The sequence below is a fragment of the Neurospora hispaniola genome (genome assembly GCF_033458365.1).
Source record: "Neurospora hispaniola strain FGSC 10403 chromosome Unknown B0T23scaffold_8, whole genome shotgun sequence".
In the NCBI taxonomy this organism is placed as follows: Eukaryota; Fungi; Ascomycota; class Sordariomycetes; order Sordariales; family Sordariaceae; genus Neurospora; species Neurospora hispaniola.
In genome coordinates this window covers 1,105,774-1,125,082 of record NW_026944413.1, presented here as the reverse complement: position 1 = coordinate 1,125,082, position 19,309 = coordinate 1,105,774, and the positions used below count along the sequence as shown (strand labels likewise).

At 51.8% G+C, this 19,309-nt stretch overlaps 6 protein-coding genes across 6 annotated transcripts; 4 read left to right on the top strand and 2 right to left on the bottom strand.

Moving 5' to 3' along the window:
* Nucleotides 1-4,889: 4,889 nt before the first annotated feature.
* Nucleotides 4,890-7,333, top strand: B0T23DRAFT_407570 (vesicle coat protein; the record flags this gene model as incomplete). The annotated part of the gene is made up of 3 exons (XM_062839202.1): nt 4,890-4,894; nt 4,994-5,108; nt 5,849-7,333. The coding sequence occupies 3 exons, from the start codon at nt 4,890-4,892 to the stop codon at nt 7,331-7,333; spliced, it is 1,605 nt and encodes a 534-aa protein (XP_062689202.1).
* A 613-nt stretch (nt 7,334-7,946) lies between these two features.
* Nucleotides 7,947-8,567, top strand: B0T23DRAFT_230378 (uncharacterized protein). Its single transcript, XM_062833876.1, has one exon. It carries the CDS (start codon nt 8,040-8,042, stop codon nt 8,412-8,414), a length of 375 nt encoding a protein of 124 aa, XP_062689201.1. The 5' UTR covers nt 7,947-8,039; the 3' UTR covers nt 8,415-8,567.
* Nucleotides 8,568-9,014: 447 nt separating this feature from the next.
* On the bottom strand, nt 9,015-10,934 carry B0T23DRAFT_230314 (P-loop containing nucleoside triphosphate hydrolase protein). The gene is made up of 3 exons (XM_062833874.1): nt 10,513-10,934; nt 10,346-10,444; nt 9,015-10,286 (listed from the first exon to the last, which is right to left on the bottom strand). The coding sequence occupies exons 1-3, from the start codon at nt 10,707-10,709 to the stop codon at nt 9,317-9,319; spliced, it is 1,266 nt and encodes a 421-aa protein (XP_062689200.1). The 5' UTR covers nt 10,710-10,934; the 3' UTR covers nt 9,015-9,316.
* A 1,660-nt stretch (nt 10,935-12,594) lies between these two features.
* B0T23DRAFT_230298 (uncharacterized protein) lies at nt 12,595-13,601 on the top strand. The gene is made up of 3 exons (XM_062833872.1): nt 12,595-12,989; nt 13,106-13,176; nt 13,260-13,601. Exons 1-3 carry the CDS (start codon nt 12,782-12,784, stop codon nt 13,416-13,418), a joined length of 438 nt encoding a protein of 145 aa, XP_062689199.1. The 5' UTR covers nt 12,595-12,781; the 3' UTR covers nt 13,419-13,601.
* A 1,263-nt stretch (nt 13,602-14,864) lies between these two features.
* Nucleotides 14,865-16,525, top strand: B0T23DRAFT_230198 (uncharacterized protein). Its single transcript, XM_062833869.1, has 2 exons — nt 14,865-15,301; nt 15,386-16,525. The coding sequence occupies exons 1-2, from the start codon at nt 15,101-15,103 to the stop codon at nt 16,184-16,186; spliced, it is 1,002 nt and encodes a 333-aa protein (XP_062689198.1). The 5' UTR covers nt 14,865-15,100; the 3' UTR covers nt 16,187-16,525.
* A 39-nt stretch (nt 16,526-16,564) lies between these two features.
* Nucleotides 16,565-18,374, bottom strand: B0T23DRAFT_230171 (CRAL-TRIO domain-containing protein). Its single transcript, XM_062833868.1, has 4 exons — nt 17,962-18,374; nt 17,813-17,862; nt 17,630-17,753; nt 16,565-17,530 (listed from the first exon to the last, which is right to left on the bottom strand). Exons 1-4 carry the CDS (start codon nt 18,127-18,129, stop codon nt 16,865-16,867), a joined length of 1,008 nt encoding a protein of 335 aa, XP_062689197.1. The 5' UTR covers nt 18,130-18,374; the 3' UTR covers nt 16,565-16,864.
* Nucleotides 18,375-19,309: the final 935 nt, after the last annotated feature.

The window sequence follows — 19,309 nt, the reverse complement described above, 5'->3', positions numbered from 1 at the left end:
GGTAGAAGGAAAGTCTTCCCACAACTCAGTTACATAGCTTGCGCGTCCATTATCTCGTGTGTTGTGATACACGTCTACGGAACTCTAATAAGCATGCGTTAACTCACCCCTTAGCGCCACTTACATGCCTACCACAAAGTCCTAACTTGACGGACTCGGACATGATGACCTGCAACGTGGATCGGATCGGCTTTGCGTGTACATATGGCGTCTGTTAGGTTAGACTAGACTCGCGCATACCTGCGGAAGTACTGATGCATGCCTACCTATTTAGAGGTACGCAAGGTACCAAATGCAAGATATTCATTATACATCCACGGTATGCTGTACGTACTTAGTTTTCTTTCCGCGCGTGCGTGAATATATATATATATATATAAATGCCCATGTATGTGTTGCTTTTGCCCAATTTTTGCTGTTGTTGTGCAGCCCACTTTCACTTTTACTTTTACTTTTTTGGTCAAAAAGGCTGGTGATGATCGGGCCGGTTACACGTAGATATAACGAGCCGGATATGGATCGCATTGCTTGAATGGAATGGTGAAGTCGAAGGAACGGGCGAGAGAGAGATGGACGAGAAGAGAGAGAAAAAAAAAAAAGAGAAGGGTAAGGTAAGTCACCCAAACCAACCTTCATCTCTACAATATAGTAATTCATAGTCCGTTGATCACCTTCACCCACTCTGCGGTAATTGCTCGCGGATATATGCAGAGCGTACCTGAACCTGAACCCGTATGTTTTCGTTTTCAGCTACCTATATGTAAGATGCACCACCGTACACGGAACCAAAGAATGTATACAAGTATATGCTGGTATGTGTCGGATCGGATCAGTTAGTTCCCGTTTCGTCGTCGTCATCGTCATTCATACCACACCCACTAACACATCGGATCAGGATCCGAGAAAAACGCGAATCTGTGTTTTTTTGTTTGTGTCGGGTGTGGGTGTGGGTGTGGGTGTGTGTGTGATAAGCCAATATTTGAAAGCCCGTGGTTGATGGCTCTTAAGAAGGTACCTACCACGGACTGACAACGCGGAAAGTTTTCCGCTTCCATCTACTTTTGGGTCGTCAAAAAACGTAGAAATCCGGGAATGGGAATCGCACAGAAGAATTATCGATATGAAACATAACTTTTCCATCCAAGACATTTTGTTTGTGCCCGTCAATGATGAGAGCAAAAGTGTGTGTGTGTGTGCCAAGGGAAAAAAAAAAAAAAAAAAAAAGGAATAAGAAACGGGGAACGAGAACAGGGGTTACCACTACGTTCTCACTTGTAGCCTGAACATGAACATCGGACCGTAGCCCGTGGCTAAACAAAAGTCTCAAGGGTTCAATGTTGCCCGACCGACGTTGTTCAAGCCAGGCAACCAAGCTTTTGGTTGATCGGTCAGGTCAGCTGGGCCTTGGACAACGTCGGTCGACAATTTAACGAGTGTCTGGGGACGCAATAGGACTAAACATGATTTTTATTTTCTCTTGGTGTACGTACAAATGCGTCCGACAATGCTGTATTTCACTAAATTTTTTTTTTTTTTTGAAAGAGGTACCAAACTCGGATCATATCATTATACGGGGTAGAGAAAAAGAGAAAAAGAGAAAAAGAGAAAGGACGTTGAACAAGCTTATCTAGTACCTTCCTGTCTTGCCTTGTGCTGGATAACCAAAGATAGGACAAGACACGAAGAAGGTCTCGGAAGAAGGCTTGGTTGCTTGCTGTTCAAATTATCCTACTCTCGTTCCCAAGGGAAAAACCTGAAACTCACATGTCTTGCACATTTTACCATTTAATAATGTCAGACAGACAGTGTGACAGTTCGTCATGACAGCCGCAGACTCAGGTCAATATCCGAAAGGGTGCATTCGAAACCTGAGATTGAGTGAAAAGACTTGATCAAGTCAAAGTGATGAGATGAGTTTCAGGAGGTACTAGTGTAAAAAAACGTGTGAAGTCGTCAAGTCATCGATGGTTGTTGACTTCCAACTCATTGTGGATAGCTTCAGAAAAGTAAAAGATGCCAAGCCCTTTCTTCAGTATCAGGGCCATTGTTTGGTCAAGTTGAAAACGGTCTAGAACGAGTGGAGTCTCTTAACAGAAAAAAGAGAGAGGATTAAGAAGAGAAATGAGTGGGAAGGATCCAAAAAACACCACCTCTCGTTAATGCCCAAAAGGCGGATGGATACTCCCCATGTGCGTTTGGCAAGGGTCCTTAACAGTTCTTTTTCATCAACAAGCGGAAGTTCAAGGGTCGTTCGGGTTCGCAAGTGACCCTGTTATGATAGCTCGCTGAGAACAACATGCCCAGCCCCCAACCCTGTTCAGCCGCGTGTCTGCCATGTGGTGTGGATGTGCTGAAAACGGGCACGGCTTTTGGCAGCCGAAGGCCTGGTCGATCCACTCACAGTCACTCATTTTCGACGGAGTGTAAACCGCGTCCGTACCTTGCTTGGCTTTGAGAGGCCAGCTCGTGTTTGTTGTAGGCTTGTAGCCCAGTTTGGCGAGATGAATACAGACGAGCTGGTATATACTGTGATCGTTCTGCTACGTAGTAGATTGTGATGCCGAGTGCCGGTTCGGCCACCACGTCTCTCTAACTGATTGTCATGAGAATGAATGATGGACGAACTAGTGTGCGCTAGTATGGGTGGAATGGAACGATACTATGACTATCCTAGTACTTTCGGAGAAGATGGAAGGTTTGGAAGGAAATACCGTGGACTGTGGGTGTCGTCCGTTTGCGAAGAGAGCTCGTGTTGGTACGGAGCTGCCGTCGGGTCAAACAAGACTGGACAAGTCTCACCATGAAACAGTCCGATTGACGGTGATGTCAGCTGGCTTTTGCTTGTACGGTGAAAGAAAGAAGAGAAGATGGGTTGGGCCGCAAAAGGGTGTTTGGCACTAGCAAGACGTCCGGGGCAAAGCTGGAGCATGCTCGCCGGCCGAACAAGGGCCTCGGAAATGAGCGATAGACGCCGGTTGCTGATGGGCATGGCTGGTCTGGTGGTGAGGATGGTTGACAGCGGCTCGGTCTTCATCCAAGGGTTTCGAACCACGCAATGTTTTGAAAGACAACCAAGTGGTCTGTAAAGTGTAACGCAGTTGAAATCTGACGGTTGCTATTTTGGTGGGTGAACACAACAAATGAAAATGCATGATTGACAGAGTGCGGGCGGTGAAGGAGCAAAAGGCCGGATGAGTACCTTGGTTGGAATGCTACCTACCCTTTCGGAGCGAGACGACGATGCCAGAGGCAGCAACCACCGGGACAAAAGCTAGATTGCGGTTGGTGAGGGTTTGTGGGTAACACGTATGTTCGTCGCTTGTTAGTGTATTCATCCTGGAGACTTTGGCGGCACTGGCATGTGAAATTGTACCTGAAGAGGGCGGGGCCTGCAAAGTACTTTGTACGACCGTGTTTTCGCTTGCCGTTTTTGTTTCAAAGTCGAACCGAAAGCAACCTGGAGCCTTGTAAGTAACCTTGTGTTGGGTTGTCAAAAGTACAGAACTGAAGCGGTTCGCATCGACAACACCAACAAGGTTGCAATGATGCTGGGGGCTGCAGAACGAGACCTGCCCCACCATTGCATCGGAGCGGGTCTCGGTCGTGTGGATCCCCAGGTGTGTTGATCTTGACCAATGCAAAGGGCAGCATTGGCTACCTGGGGGAGTCTGCAACAACCGCCATCCCAGCAGACCAAACCCCAGTGGCTTGACTTCAACCATTGGTATGTAGGTTGTGAGAAAGGATCCAAATGGGACAACACGTCGGTGTCGGATGGCCCGGGACTCCGAATCCGGCAACGCTGTGGACGAACACTGCCACTCCCGGCCTTCTGGAAGCTTTCAAAAAGGACCACAGGTACGATCGGCCTGCATCTGGCAGAGAGCTTGTTGACGTTCGAGGCTCCCGCGAACTCTGCCTCTCACTGCTACCCTGCCATTCAACTTTCTCATCAATATTTTATATGGGGACCCGACGACTCTAACAGGACCCGGCTGGTCACTCATCCCCTTTCCTCACCACTCATATACTTTGACATACATACATAATTCCCATCCTCTCACCCTCACTCTCACCTGGAGCCCCTTGGCCCCCACCATAGTCGGCAACTGCTTTGGTAATCCCGTCCCGACCCGCTGTCCCCGAGGCACTTTGGTCAGCAACAACAACCCACACACTATTCTACGGCGCTAGCCACCTTGCCAACCGAGACTAAAAGTCCACCCGGCGGAGATTGTACAAGTTCAACGGTGTCGAAAGAGAGCGTCTTCGGCCTTTGCCTCCCACATTCTTGCGCCGACTCGCCTCCAAACGGTCTGGACCATCAACGGCAATGGCACGTGGGGCATTCGCAGCCCGCGCGTCCTTATTCTAAAGGTTAACCGCGCCCTCGATTTACATAAAGAGTAAATTAACTTTTCCGGCTAATGCGAGGCGTCAAACTTTTAGCGACTTTCTTTCTTTTCACTGCGCCATTGCCATCACTGGACTAGTCTGCCCTCGGCGTGCACCAACGTACCTCCATTTTCACCACACCTCCTATCAATCCATCCTATATCCTTCCGGCGCAACTTGCCACGGGTTCAGGCTGTGTGTGCGACAGGAAATCAAAAGAGAAACCTCTGGCTTGAGGGCTGGCTTCCCCACGTGCGATCCCCCTTCAGGTCGCTCGTCCGTCTCTGGCTTTCCCTGCTGAGCGGTTGTGCAGTTTGGATAGTCCAAGGTCACTCAGAAAAGACCTTTGTTCAACTCGATATTCATCTCGAGTGCGTCCGGATTTGTAAGACCGGCTTACATCGAACGGCATCAACCAGATATTATCACGGGGTTGTTTGGGGACAATACAAGACCAAACCCGGTGCCTTATTAGATAAGATAGGCCAGACACCATGACGTCGATTGTAAGTGAGCTTTGTTCCAGATTCACCCGAGCGCAACCCAAATCCTTGCCCCCGGGCCCCCTTTTGCTACCAAGTGAGTGTGGCATGTTCAGCCTGATGGTTGTTTCCACTCCAACACCCGGACCTCCAACTTCAACTACCCAACCACAAGCCCAATCTTACATCCTCATCCTCACTCTCACACCCACACCTTCCAACACCAACCAAGTACCTTCTCTTGATGCTCACCGCCTTGCCCGTTGCTCATCCTGCTTGTTTCTTTTTGATCCTTTTCTGTCCTATCCCATCTCTTCCTGACCCTGCTCACTTCACCGGGACTGTCTTGTGTTCCCCCACGTTGCTGAACCGACAGGCTGGCGCGCTTGCAATTCGAGGTCGCAACGCTTGTGCTTCCTTCCTCTTATGCTTGCCTGGCCTTGTCTAAGCAAGTGTGGCCGGGCATATAGACTGGCATCCTTTACGGCTAGTTGAGGTAGAGGTAACACTGGAAGTTGAGCAGGTCAGAAAGTAGGTGCCCAGGCCGGGTGTACGAGCACATGATGCTTGCCGTCTCATCCTGAATTTCGCGGCGGCGCAGAAAGCGTTTCTTTAATCTCTCTCTGTCTCGTAGCGACGGGAACCCCTTCCGGCCTTTCACACAAGTTTCCGGAACACTCCCATGCCAATTACCACCATCCATCCCTTGATATTCTCTAGGGACGAAGCCACCTCTGATAATCACTACCACCACCACCACCACGCCCTCTACTACTACCATGTTCCTATCACACCATCACTACCCTCTCTTCTACTGCTCATGATTATAATCAGCTCTTCATCTCTTACAAGACAATGTTGTCTTGAGTCTGTTTGGGGCAATGGATCTCGAGGCCGAGACTTGGACCGCGTGTCCTTTGTTCGATTTCGTTGATTTCGACAGGATGCTAACACACACCCCTCGTTTCCAGCTATGTCTGGCGCATTATTGCGACCTTCACGGGCCCACGCCCTTGATGGTCACCGAAGGACTCCCTGTTCCGTGCAGCACATGTTATGAGGAGGGCCAGCAACACGACCACAGCAATGCTTCCGACCAGCCGGTTCCGAGTGCCACCGCAGCTAATGCCTCGGTCCATGCCGTAGCCGCTGCCGCCGAAGCGCTACGCCGAATGGACCTCGGCGGCGGTGGTCTAAGAAGCTCTTCTGCGCCTGTATCCGAGGAGCAAGCTCAGGAATATCGCGCCTCGCTTCGCCGCGTCTCCCAGACTGTTGGCACTTCCTCGGTCGTTGAAACTCCTCCACAAAGTCCGCAGATTCTAACCGGGCCCCCATTATCGCAACAGGAAAAGCGACGCAGCGATTCAGGATTTCGCAGGACCTATGACGACTACGTCACTCGCCGCGCCGGTCCGTGCGATAATTGCGCCTTGACGCTACCCAAACGACAAGAAAGTAGCAAAGACGCAAATCCGGAACCAAAGCCAGAGCAGGGGCCTACATTACGAACACGTGCTCCCTTTGCTCGCGTGTTCTCTGGAGGAATGGATGAACCATCACCGCCAATTTCACAAACATCCTCATCGATCCCATCCGAGGATGAGTCCATCACCAAGTCTCGTCCCTCACATCGTCGTGCTGAGACCACGGCCTCCTTAGCTTCACGCTCTAGCAGCAGCTCCGCCCAAGGGGTTACGGCACATACGCATTATCTCGACTATACCTCAACGCACGAGCCCGTGGCTGCAAATTCGTTTTCCATTGTTCGCGCATCCTGTCTGCGGACGCTCTCTCTGGAAACTCTTCCCCGACCTCCCGCTACAGGCTATCCTTCCTCAGGCGCCAATCCGGGGATAACGCCGAGCGCTTCACCCAGCCCCCCGGCTTACGTTACAACGCACAGTGTCGGCGCTGCAGCATCCGGTGGGCCAATATTCTTTGGCGACCCTTCTGCCGGCTACACAACGGCCTACATATTCCGAATCCCCGATGTCCATGCGCGAGGCCACAAGCGCGTGTACGCTTTCCTAGCCCTCAGCACCCACCGTGAGCGTCTTGCCATGAAGACCTTCGGATTCGTCGCTGCCGCGTTCCGTGACCTGGCGACTTGGATCCAGACACTGGCCGAGCAAGAAGCCGAAAGGTCCCTCCAGGAGTCATCAGCCAACAGCCCCGTTATGCCCGGAGGCCCTGGCTACGGAGGAAGCCTGCACTCGGAACCAGCAGCAACACCCGCCAACCACATTCCCACAGCCGGCGGACCGGGCGGCGGTAGCAGCTTTCTCATGGGCGGCGGCGGTCTGTCCAGGAGGATGGGCAGCGGTTTTTCTGCCTCTGGAGTCGCGCTGAAGCAGCGAGGCTTGGCTGAGCTGGTTGGTCTCCCTGACTTTTTTATTGAGCTCCACGCTAGGTTCGTGAAGCTCTTGCTTGACCTACGTGTCGTCTTGGGATCATGAAGAAGACAGGAGTCTTCCACCATAGACGCTTACGGACAAACAATCATACTTGGACGAACGATCATTGGCACCATGTACATATATCCATCCATCCATTCACGCGGGCTGGCATCGATCGTCACAACATCCAACAGAAACAAAACCACCGCCACTGCTACTACTATAACCGAGGAGACAGTTGTGTGTAACAATAGCTTGACTTCAACGTCAATGAAGAAGAAGACTCCCACTAACAAATATAGCACTTCGATGACAGACAGACAGGCAGCGGATACGGCAGCAGCAGTTGATATTACGAAATATGCAAAACTTGTTTTATGTGTGTGGGAAAGATTAAGTAATGGGTAATGAATTAATGACCTGGTAGAGAATTGCGCGGAAGGCTGGGCGCGCGTATAGAAGCAGGGTGCAGCCGACCGAGCGAGCAAGCGAGGTGTACGAGAAAGATAAGGGAAGGAGAGACTAGAGGTAGTATGTGAGGGGTGAAAAAAAAAATACCAACCATCTGCATTCGAGATCATTGATGCTTTTTGTCTTGGAGTGTTGTTCAATGTGGATGATTATGGATGAGCGGAAGCATCACGTGTTTCTTTTTCATTTTAGACGTACGGATGATGGATGGATGGATGGACGAAGCATTTTATAGGATCACTCGGTCGGTGGGAAAAGCAAGGAAAAGAAGGAAAAAGAGGAACAGCGAACGGGAATGGATGATATATGGATGAGTAGAAGGATGGATGGGATGTGTGTGGTTCTACCTTTTTTTACCCCCCTTTTTTTTTTCCCTCTTCCTTCGCCCTCGGCCGTTTCCATGCATCCACATTCTCATTCCCTACCTAACCTCATTTATCAACCACCATCGATCACAACCACCACCGCGACCCCACATTTTTCTCTTTTCTTTTCTTTTCTTTTTCCCTTCCCATGGACCTCAGAAGCATATGTCATCTTTTTATTTTTCCCTGTATCGAAGCAGCAGCTATATCGCAAACTGGAAGTGAGCGAGCGTGAAAGGAGATTGACTAAGGAGACCAAGGAGACCAAGGAGACCAAGGAGACTAAGGAGACTAAGGAGACTTAAGGAGCGGAGGGAGAGGGGGACTGAGTGTGTAGGACGACGATACCTCACGTACAGCCCAAGTATGTGGTCACGAGTAGTCACAAGTAGTAGTCACAAGTAGTAGTAGTCCCTAAGTAGTCACAGGAGGATATACCCCCCAAATAACATGGAGATGAACTTTTAGTTTTATCACTGTTCGTTCGTTTCCCCCTTTTCTTTCTCAGCATCCGTCGACATGGCAGTCCAGTACTTACCTAGATTCGACGTAACAGAGACCCCATCACTAATATATAGGATATTTATCGGACTTCACTCGTTGACTTGTTGGAGTAAGTAAGGTACCATCTTCCTCTCGCCATAATTCATGAAAAGACATATCGACATACTGTGAATCCGTTGCCTTGCCCTTCATTCCTTTTCATATCCCCTTCACCAAAGTGGGATTCACTGCAGCTACGGCGTTGCAGCCTTTTAGGAACGGAGACCTCACTACCATACAGCCATACAGGTATTTATGTATGTATGTTCTCAAAGAAAAATTGTGGCGTACCACGCACGAGCTGGAGAGAAGGAAAGCGCACTGAGAACTCAATTCCGCCGAGCAAGTTGATCTGAACATGTAAGTAGTTATCAGCTGGGAGCCAGGGCATCTTGCTACTTTTCAATTGGGTGCTACGGCAAATTCAGTTGGAGCAACCCCAGAGAGGCACGCACATATATATATGGTGGTGCCGGTCCAGATTCATTCGCTAGTGTACATATTTGGTTCGCTTCTATGAACGTCTACAGTTCCTGCTGATCTGGGGCACAAACTATATTTCCCCAAGCCAGCACGAAGCATAGCACCAACCCACCCAAAATGCAATCTCCCACATGGTCCGTGGTCCTCGACCCCAACACAGCAAGCCCATGACGCCGATAGTTTACTTGTAGAAATCAAACTTGTTCTCGTCGCTCGTACCCTTCACCTGGCTGCTGTAGGCGTCCTCCAAATCAGCCTGGATGATGTTGTACCTGTTCTTCCGTACTGCGCGCAGACCGGCCTCCTGCATAATGGCAGCGATGACGGCACCGCTGAGAGGATCGTTGCGGACAATCAAGCTGTCCAGGTCGACCTCAGGGGCCAAGCTCATCTTGCCAGCAATCGTGGTGAAGATAAGACGGCGCTCGCGGCGATCGCGCAGGTTGGGGAACTCGATCTTGCGATCAAGACGACCGGGACGCAGCAGGGCGGGATCGAGAGTGTCGGCACGGTTGGTGGCCATGATCACCTTGACGTTGGCGGTCTGGTCGAAACCGTCCATCTGGTTGAGCAATTCGAGCAGAATTCTCTGCACCTCACGATCGGCACCCGTCTGCGCGTCGAAACGCTTCGTCGCAATGGCATCGATTTCGTCGATGAAGATGATGGCGGGCGCGTTCTCACGAGCCATGCGGAAGACGTCGCGCACCATGCGAGGACCCTCACCAAGATACTTTTGTACGAACTCAGAACCGACGACGCGGATAAAGTTCGCTGTCGTCGAGTTTGCGACCGCCTTGACCAACATTGTCTTGCCGGTACCAGGAGGACCGTAGAGAAGGACACCGCGCGGGGGGTCAATGCCGATCTGCTTGTAAAGATCAAAGTGTGTTAGGGGCAGCTCAACGGCTTCCCGAATTTCCTGCTTCTGCATATCCAACCCTCCAACATCGGCATATGTAACGTCGGGCTTCTCGTCGGCACCGAGCATAGCAATGGAGGAGTCAGCCTCGGGCGGCAAAATATCGACGACGGCATTAGAGTGACGGTGGAGCGCTACGGAGGATGAGGGCTTGAGGAGCTCGCGATCGAGAGTCGAAAGGATACGGACGACGTAGTTTGAGCCAGTACTGGATTGAACGATACCCGTGCTGAGGAAGGGTTAGTCTGGGCCAGTTTTGAAGACGGGGGGTGCATTGGGCGGCCATACTTTTGATCGATAGCTTCCATGAACTGTCCAATCACCAAGGGGACACTTTGAATCCTCTTGATTTCCTCCTGGGCACGTACAAGCTCACGCTTCAAGCTCCTGCCAGATACCATGTTGTCAGCCCCTCCTCATCAAGCTCTCAGCGCGTGGAGCTTTTGTAACCATACCTCTGCTCATCCTTGATGTATTCCTCTTGCAGCTTAATGTATTCCAGCTGCCTCTGAAGCTTCTTCAAGGTAATGTAGTCATCACCGCCTTCTGCTGACACGCCCTCAAAGGTCTCGATGTTGGGGATCGCCGAAGGGGCGGACTTCTTTTGAGGCTGGGTCACACTGGCCGGGGTCTCGACAAGGACGTCGCCCATCTTGGCGGATGTTTTCTTGTGATGGTATTAAATGGCTTGATCGATATATTTCCGTGCGTTGTGTCGCGAGCGCTCAAATGCGCGATTGTAATTGACGTGGGTTTGAGGGATCGGTCGGGTGGTAGTATTCCTTGTTGTTCTGTTGTCGTCGTCGAGGTTCGCCTTGTGGCGCGTGTCAGTAGTAGGTTGTCGGTGCTAGCAGTCGCTGATGCAGTGGTCGCTGTTGCTAGTACATAACAGCAAGCTGGGCTGGCTGTGGCTCGTCATTCATCTGGAGCCTGCGTTGCCGGGTGCTGCCATAAGCACAGTGATTGGCTGGATGACCTCTTTCTGGCAGTTATAGTGGGCTACTAAGCACAGCTACGGTGCATGCTCTGTACAATATAGCTCGGATAAATACCACACTGATTGTTGACAGATGGTCCCTTTTTTGTAGTCAAAAGTCGCACTTTACCAGGAACGCTCCAGCTGCAAGTGGGGCTGTTGGACAGTGTCAAGGGGTGACTGCCAGACAGTGCAGATTGGACTGCAGTGAACTGAAGCGGCGGGAGCCTTGTCGGTGGCTCCCCCCTCCATGCAGGTCGACCTCCACTTGGGTGCCACCATCGCAGTTGAGCGACTCCAGCCTTTCTCAACCCCACAACCACACGGGTACCCTTGCTAGGCGTCACGAAGTGTCACCTTGACGGCCAGGTCGGCTTGTCGTCCGTCGTCCTTCCCCCGTAACTTGTCTTTGGCTTGACCACTACACTCTCGATAATCGTCTCTTATTGTTTGATATGTCTTTTATGCCATCGCAATGTCCGACGTGGTGTACATGAGGTTGTGGGATATGGCAGATCCCATCGTCGCAACATCACTTCTCTGTGGCTCAACGTACACTACCGCGATAAGGGATCGAGTTGTCATTCATTCCGAAGACGGCCGATAGCAGTTTCTCCACTGTTTGGATCGAATGATGCGGCGATGATATGCTATTGTGGTCACCATACACCACCCTGCATCCCGTGTGTTAGCTAACACATCCTTGCCTGGCTCGGGCCCGTCTGAACGCATCATGGCCATGAAGCGGTGCTGATGAGGGATCGCGAGGCGTATGATGAATGAGAAGGGAGAGAGTTGGGTAGTTGAGGTTTGAATTGCGGCAGTCCAAAGGTCAAATTGCTGGCTTGACTCGATACACTCATTTTGCCTATACAGTACAGTAGAGCGTGTGTAGCCGGTGACTGTCTGAGGAACTGGGGTTGAACATCTTAAGCCCTGAAGGAGATCAGAGCCTGGGCTCCCGTCATCCGGCGTGTCTCGGTGTGAAGTTACGATAACGACAAAGATTCAGGAACTTTATGTAAAAGTACAACATGGATTGCAAAGCGGTATACTGTAAGCGCAGGAAAGTGCAGATTTACATACAGCAGAACTGAACTTCATCTACCCGTCCATCCCCGGGTCCCCTACGCAGGCAAGGAAGAGACCCCTTCAAGCATCCGGTGTAATCCCGTGCGTCCATGAATGGTGAATTCGTGGGAGCCGGGGGGACGGACCAGGAAACGCCCAACAACCCCATCCCCGTCCTAACTCAAGAGTCACCACTTTCGGATCGCCTTATTAGTCACTGTACACCTCCGCTTCCTCCGATCTGCCGTTACCTCCTGCTTTCCCTTCTTTGTTATGCTGAAAACCATCCTCATTTCACCTGATCTCTCCATCCACCGATACTCAACCGCCGCATCATTCGGCCTTCTTCACCTTGTCTAATTGTATCAGCGCCCGTCGCCGTCATTCTCGTCGTGTTCTACAGTGTCCTCGAATCACAACGTCCTTTGAATTTGATGATTCCTCTATCCCGGTGCACCTGCGCCTTCAGCACTCTGGTTGGCAACGACAGATTCCATTCATAGACAATCTTACCAATTACCATACGTTACCTGAGGTCACTTCTCCCCGCCAGCTCCCACTCGTCAGGCTCGCTTTGTGTAACTTGTCGGCCAACAACACCCAACTCCAACTGCTTAAAACCTACCTCTTAAATCATCAACTCTTTTCAACTAACCTTCCTCCGTCAACCGCCCGCCATGTCCTCTTCAATCCCCATCCCCGCACCGCCACCATCCGTCATGGGTATTGAACGTCGCCAGCTGAGCCAGTCAGATAATGCTGGTGGGAGCTCGTCCCCCGGGTCGTCATATTCCACCTCGCCGGAACCATCGCACCCCTCTTCCTCACCTGCCTCGTCGATGACGAAAAAGACACTGCTGCACGCTCGCCGTCCCAGCCTTTTGAGTAAGTATACATTTTCCCCGGATAAGCCATGCAACAAGGAAAAACACATAAATGGCGGCATTGATTTGCGCAGTCGTGCATATGCATTGTGAAGGTCACTAACCACTAGGTTTTAGGTTCGGCCATCTCCAAGCAGGAATGCACCACGATCAACATCGCCGAAGATAAGGATGGGCCGCCGGAGTTGGTAAGATACTTTCCTTTCTTGACCACCCAAATGATGTCTTGCCTCTTCCCTAGTAGACGCTTAACTAACCTTTTACACATCAGATCTCCTACCTCTCCTCAAGCCAAGGTTTCGCATGGAACCCCGAGATCTTTCTACCATCCTATGTCGACTACGATTATATCCCCCTCGAGAACCGGAGAGATCCGATCCATGAGATCATCCTAACGGACGAAGAGATTAAGAAGATCTTGCCGCAGTAAAAGCAAAAAGCACACGACGGCACACGACGGCACGCACAAGCGACCACCATCAAACACATTGTATTCAGTCATGCAACTACAAGCGCCACTCTTAGACCTGTCTCTTCTCACAGATATCTGCTCCACTTATTCACGGATTACGGCGTTACGACATGTTTTCTTCCTTTGTTTCGGTTCTAGGTGTTTGGGCGCCTACCTTGCGGTTCTTGCCTCCTCGAGAGTTCATTGGAACTATCGGCTTGATCATGTTGTGGTTTACACTGGCGAGGAAAGATCCTAGGACACTTCAGATGACCCAGATTCCTTGCGCGGTCGGGTTCGGGACACACTTCGAGCACAGTACAGTGTTACCGAGTAAGGGAGGGTATGGTTCAAGTTCCTTTTTTTGGTCAATTTGGGAAGCGCGACGGCGGGGGGGAACTAATCACGTCATGGTTCTGTCAAGTTTGGTATTCGGGTTTCGGGCGTATCGCTGGGTTCATCTATGTCAAGCATGACCTTCAGACCTCTTCCGAGTCTTGGGGCAATACTTTGACTTATTCTTATAGGGTATCACCCCTCAAGTATCATTCTTCTTTGTAGATAGGCCCTCGGCAAGCTACCTATCAAATGGTAAACAACATTTGGACGAGATAGAAAGAAAAGACGCATTGTATGACGGTGGTGTGCAACACGGTAGGGCGTACAAAAATGTCTGCAGTCTCTTGAGCACTTGCATAGATGCTCTCGGTGTTGTTCTGTTACACATGGCCATGAGACTCTCTTGCTGGGATTCCTTGAGAGACCGGTTAGCTGTGTTACCGCGGCCGAATGGATGTTGGGAACAGATCAAGACTCAGGTAAATATGGCAATGATTCAAGGTTGGTAAGATCTATCAGCATGCAGACATTTATAGGTTAGGTAAGTAACTGAACTGAATATTCTCTTAATACGCAGGGTCCACGACGAACATCCCGTCTTTCTCACATAAAACACAAGCAGGAACAAGCGCGCTTATCGCATGGACTGCAAAGAAGTAGGCCCAAGACAACAGTCTAGTCTCATAATTGTCCAAGTGCTGTGCAGTGCATAAAGTCAGTCTGACGGGTCGATGTTTCGAAGCAGTGAAATGTCCATGCAACTGGCGAGCGGCGACACCTTGTTGGCCAAAAGCGATCAGCGAATGCCGGCACTCCTGCAGCTCTTACACAGTTAAGCACCAGCCCCAGTTTTTGCCCAGGACAAGCCAAGCCCCACCATTTCGGCATCAGGGACCCCGCTCCACTAAGCGGCTGGTACCAGAAAGTGGGACCGACCTCCAAATTCGGGTTAGTGCCCGCCGATGTTAGGGACTCCACACAGTTTATCGATAAGATGCCCGATGGGGTGCAATGGGGAAGCGGGCCCAAGCGGGCCCAAACGGGCGCGGGCGCGGGCGCAGACAGCTTGAACTGCCTGAGGGTTGCATGGAACTGTGAACTGTCGCTGTCAACTTAGTGTCCAGAGTAAACAAATCAAGGACTGGACACTTCACGAATTCATCACCACCATATCTACTCAACGCATTTACCATTGGGTATCACAATCTACGAGAATCGTCGACCAAGCAATAGACACACTCCCTCAAAAGAAATCATTTCCCATCATCCGCGACACATCACCAACCGCCCGTCCGCCCGCCCGCCCGCTCATTTGCGCCGCGATGGAAATGGAATCCGCTGTTCATCGTCGAATCGAGCTTCAATCGCCCGAAGACTTTACCTATCTAATCGAAAATGTACGCCGCGCCGCAGCGGATAGCATCAACGCCGCGTTTCCGCCTGTTGACGCGGGCGACAGAAATGGGGAGGACGAGGAGGAAGAAGATGAATTGCGCGTGAGGATAGAGCAGTTGGTTGATGATGTACGTGTTTTATTTATCCCCTCCCCTTCCCTCCCTATAGACTCTTCTACTACGCTACCCACCAACTAACACCAAACAACGCAGTACATAACCAAAACCTTCACCTACGTAGCCCCCAACATCTCCATCAACGGCCTCCCCGTAACCGACCCCTCGGAATTTTTATCATCTCTGTCCTCATCCCCACTCACCTCCCCTTCTTCCACCACCACCATCACAACAAGAACAACCAACGGCACCAACAACAAAAAATCCTCGGCCAAATCGTCGAAAATCCAAAAGACCAAGTCCAAAAAGAAACCAAAACCCCAAGAAGAATACGAACCCTTCGACCCCCGCAAACGTTCCCGCCTCGAAACCCTCGCCCGCGAAGAAGAAGATCTCCTGCGCTCCATCGCTTTACTCAAACGACGCGTACCTGCCTCCGCCGCTTCGGCGCTGGCTGAGTCTTTGGCTCGGCAGACGGAAGCAGACCAAAAGGCGTTGGACAGGGCCAAACAGAAAGTGGTGGAGGAGGGGGTGGTTGCTGGACGAAAGGCTTTGGAGGGGTTATTGCCTTTTGTTGATGCTGCTGGTGCTGCTGCTGCTGCTGCTGCTGCTGCTGCTGCTGAAAGTGGAAATGGAAGTGGAAATGGGAGTGGGGACGTAACAACAGGAAAGGGAGGAAAAGAAAAAGGAGGTGCTGCTGCTGCTGCTGGTGCAGCAATGGACAGGCAGGAAGAAATAGAAGATGGGTTTGGAAAAGCGGTTGAGGCGCTGAGGAGGCTGAAGAGTCAGATGCCGGCTACGGTGGCGAGGATGGAGAGAGCGAGGGTTGCAGGGGGGTATGTTGTTGCTGGTGTTGGGGGGAGTGGTGTTGTTGCGGCGCCTGGGGAGGGGAGGTAGACATGTTGTTGGTTGGGTTGGCGAAACTTGTTGGCGCTGCGGGAAAAAAAAAGTTGTTGGGTTTTTTCGAGCCGGCATGTTAGAGTCGTTGCTTGTTGGAACATTGTTTTGCTTTCTGTAGGACGCTTTAAGCGATTAGATTTTGAAGTTAGGGGCGTATTGGCATGGCCATGACTACGGACGGAATACCAAAGCAGACATGTGGTTACTGTTGGGAATTGCTCTAGATTTGTTGATGTCTTCATCTCTCAAATACCAGGCAGATACATCATAAACGGCCAGAAACAAGTAATCTATTGTATATCCCTGTGTATACCAAAGAGACCACCTCCGACAAAGACGCGAGGACTCGACATACGCTAATGTAAAATCACCAGTGCTAAGTTCAAACCGGATTAACGTTTCCGATCTCGCACTTGAAAATACCCTGCAAACACAACCAACTCCTACCCATTACGGCCACTAAGTTAGTCTGGCCGAATGATGACTTCATTACAACTGAATACTCTTTCATAGCGTATATAGACCCATGATATTTCATGTAAGCAAACCGCGTTAACAGCCTTCCCCTCACAGGCGGAAATGACGCCATCTTTTGGGGGGACTCGGTGATGCTTTGCCCTTCGAACTGCCGTCTTTCTGACTGGAAGCCGTCCTCAAACCTCCACATTGCATCTCTTATGCGGCAGCGGGAGCAGGGGCGGCAGCCTCAGTAGCAGCGACGGCAGGCTCGGCGGCGGGAGCAGGGGCAGCCTCGGTAGCGGCAGGGGCGGCGGCGGGGGCAGCAGCCGCGGGAGCATCAGCCTTCTTCTCCCACTTGGCGGGACGGGCCCACTGCTCCTCGCGCCAAGGACCCATGTCGCTCATGTGGCAGCCACCGGCGCACTGGCAGGTACCGCCAAACTCCTTGGGGAGGTTCTCAGCGGGCACCTGCCCGAGGAGCTCCTTGCTGTAACCGCTGCCGAGGACGTGGATCTTGGAGACGGTGACGGGGTCGAGCCAAGCCTTGATGACGTTCCAGACGGTGCTGAAGCCCCAGGGCGCGTTGATGAGGTAGAGCTTGCCGAGGCGCTCGGGGTAGTAGTTCTGCGAGAGGGTGGAGGCCTGCTTGACGTAGCCGAAGACCTGGGGGGCCTTGGTGAGACCGACGCCCTTCAGGTCCATGATGGTGCAGCACGTCTCGAGGAGGACACCGGCCTTGCGGGAGCAAGCGGGCAGGCGAGGGTCGGCGAGACGCTCGTACTCGACAGCGAGGTTGGTAAGCATGCGCTCGGCTGTTGTGATCTTGTACATGGCATTCAGATCGATCTTGCCAAGCTGCTCGATGTAGACGGGGCGGCCATCCTGGTGGGGAACGTCATGTTAGCCTCGTGTATTTTCTTTTTCTGCTCTCTATTGTCGCAGCCCATAAATGCAAAATCCGGAGAGAACTGGTGGCCGTACCTTATCGGTCTTGTGGTAGTATTGGGGGTAGTACTTGGAAACCTCTTCCTTCTCGGGGTACTCCCACTCAGGGACGGTCTCGTCAAGCTTGGTCTCTGCCCTCCACTTCTCGCACTCGACGAACCTTGTGTTTGATGGTCAGCGCTTCAAAGTCGAGCGATACTGGGCAGATTTCGCGCTTACATTTGCTTGGCGAGGTTGACATCGAACTTGCGGGCGCGGAGGAAGCGCAGCTATTTGCGGAATGTGTCAGCACCTGTCTATCCCACCACTTCTCCTTCTTCTTTTTCTTCTCCATTTCTCCCACTAGCATCGAGCATCATATTGCATACCAGCGTAAGGGTGTCGAGGCGCTTGGTGTAGCCCTCAGACTCCAGCATCAGACGAAGCTGGGTGACCTGGGCCTGCTGCTGGGGAGTCAGATGGCCGGGGTGGCCCTCCTGCGCGTCGGGCGCGGTGGTAGGGTAGTCATAGTCGTCGTACTTGGGTTCGAGCTCCATGTTGGCGGTTGTTGTGGTGTTGTAGAGGTAGGTAGGTAGGTAGGTTGGCTGAAGCGGGGTGTTGGGGTTGGATATTAGGAAGCTGAGGCAGGAGACGATGAAGAGACGACAATGATGTGTACAAACTTGGAAAGTAGAGTAGCGTTATAGGAGATGGATGGGTAACGCAGTCGTGGCAAAAAAGGTTGGTCCGAAGGGGAAAGGGTACACAGTCGGCTACAGAGTCAAGGCAGGCAGGAAGGGGAAGGAGGCCGGAGCCCGCCCGTGATGGAGATGGTTTAATTGGGGTTCCGTTGCAGAGGGCCGGGGCCCCTGAGATTCCGCCTGCCCCTGGGGCCGCCTGCCCGCTTGGGACCCGACGTTGGGGCCCCATCCGCTAAGCTGCTTTCTGCTGTTGGCGCAGGGCATCCAGTACACTGGTCTGCCGTTCGCCTGCCGCCGTACCAGACAGAGACAGACTCAAAAGACTCGGGACCCCGTCTCCGAAACGAATGCCGTCGTCATGGCGGTCAAGACCACAGATGTGCTTCCTCACTCCCGAAATAGGGGTTTCAGTTTCCAGGGGGCGGGGGTGGCTCACTTTTGACAAAACACTGACAGCGAAACAGACAGGTCAACGGCCGCCCGAGCGCCCTACCTACATGCGCATTGGCCCCCCGCCCATCTGATTGTCTCGACTGGCAGGACACTACCTACTACTATGTACACTACTGGATAAGACTTGGGTACACCACTCGATAAACGATGGCGACGATCGATCCGCGACTACATACAATACAACTCACCAGACAAACTTGCCCCCTCAGCCACGTGATCTCCTCGGATTGGCTTTTAATAACGTTGCGAGACTATCTCGGTGTATGTTTGCGGTAGGTATCGTGACAATCTAAACACTGAGCCAGAGCAGCGACCTCTCGTGTAGCTAAGTAATAGACAGTAACTTCCATGACAGCCAAGAACCCGGGCGGGAAATATAAAAAGTCATCATCGTGCCTTGATCATGAGGCTGTGGTCGTTGGAGGCCGCCAAACTCAAATCCTCTTTAATCTCTCGCGGTTGTAGCCTTGACCCAGGCCAGAGCGAACCTCATCTCGCCAGTCCCACTCCAGTCTCTTCAACACGACAAACCGCTTGCGTGGCCCTTGTTCTTTTATCTCGTGAACAAAATGTTACTGAGCGT

What these genes read in the sequence shown, in the direction of transcription:
- B0T23DRAFT_230198 (XM_062833869.1), top strand. Translation starts at nt 15,101, where the DNA reads ATGGAAATGGAATCCGCTGTTCATCGTCGAATCGAGCTTCAATCGCCC. An exon ending in TAGAGCAGTTGGTTGATGAT is followed by an intron (nt 15,302 to 15,385) that starts GTACGTGTTTTA and finishes CAAACAACGCAG; the next exon opens with TACATAACCAAAACCTTCAC.
- B0T23DRAFT_230298 (XM_062833872.1), top strand. Translation starts at nt 12,782, where the DNA reads ATGTCCTCTTCAATCCCCATCCCCGCACCGCCACCATCCGTCATGGGT. An exon ending in TCGCCGTCCCAGCCTTTTGA is followed by an intron (nt 12,990 to 13,105) that starts GTAAGTATACAT and finishes ACTAGGTTTTAG; the next exon opens with GTTCGGCCATCTCCAAGCAG. An exon ending in AGGATGGGCCGCCGGAGTTG is followed by an intron (nt 13,177 to 13,259) that starts GTAAGATACTTT and finishes TTTACACATCAG; the next exon opens with ATCTCCTACCTCTCCTCAAG.
- B0T23DRAFT_230314 (XM_062833874.1), bottom strand. Translation starts at nt 10,709, where the DNA reads ATGGGCGACGTCCTTGTCGAGACCCCGGCCAGTGTGACCCAGCCTCAA. An exon ending in TACATCAAGGATGAGCAGAG is followed by an intron (nt 10,445 to 10,512) that starts GTATGGTTACAA and finishes GGTATCTGGCAG; the next exon opens with GAGCTTGAAGCGTGAGCTTG. An exon ending in ATGGAAGCTATCGATCAAAA is followed by an intron (nt 10,287 to 10,345) that starts GTATGGCCGCCC and finishes ACCCTTCCTCAG; the next exon opens with CACGGGTATCGTTCAATCCA.
- B0T23DRAFT_230171 (XM_062833868.1), bottom strand. Translation starts at nt 18,129, where the DNA reads ATGGAGCTCGAACCCAAGTACGACGACTATGACTACCCTACCACCGCG. An exon ending in GTCAACCTCGCCAAGCAAAT is followed by an intron (nt 17,754 to 17,812) that starts GTAAGCGCGAAA and finishes ATCAAACACAAG; the next exon opens with GTTCGTCGAGTGCGAGAAGT. An exon ending in ACTACCACAAGACCGATAAG is followed by an intron (nt 17,531 to 17,629) that starts GTACGGCCACCA and finishes GTTCCCCACCAG; the next exon opens with GATGGCCGCCCCGTCTACAT.
- B0T23DRAFT_230378 (XM_062833876.1), top strand. Translation starts at nt 8,040, where the DNA reads ATGGATGATATATGGATGAGTAGAAGGATGGATGGGATGTGTGTGGTT.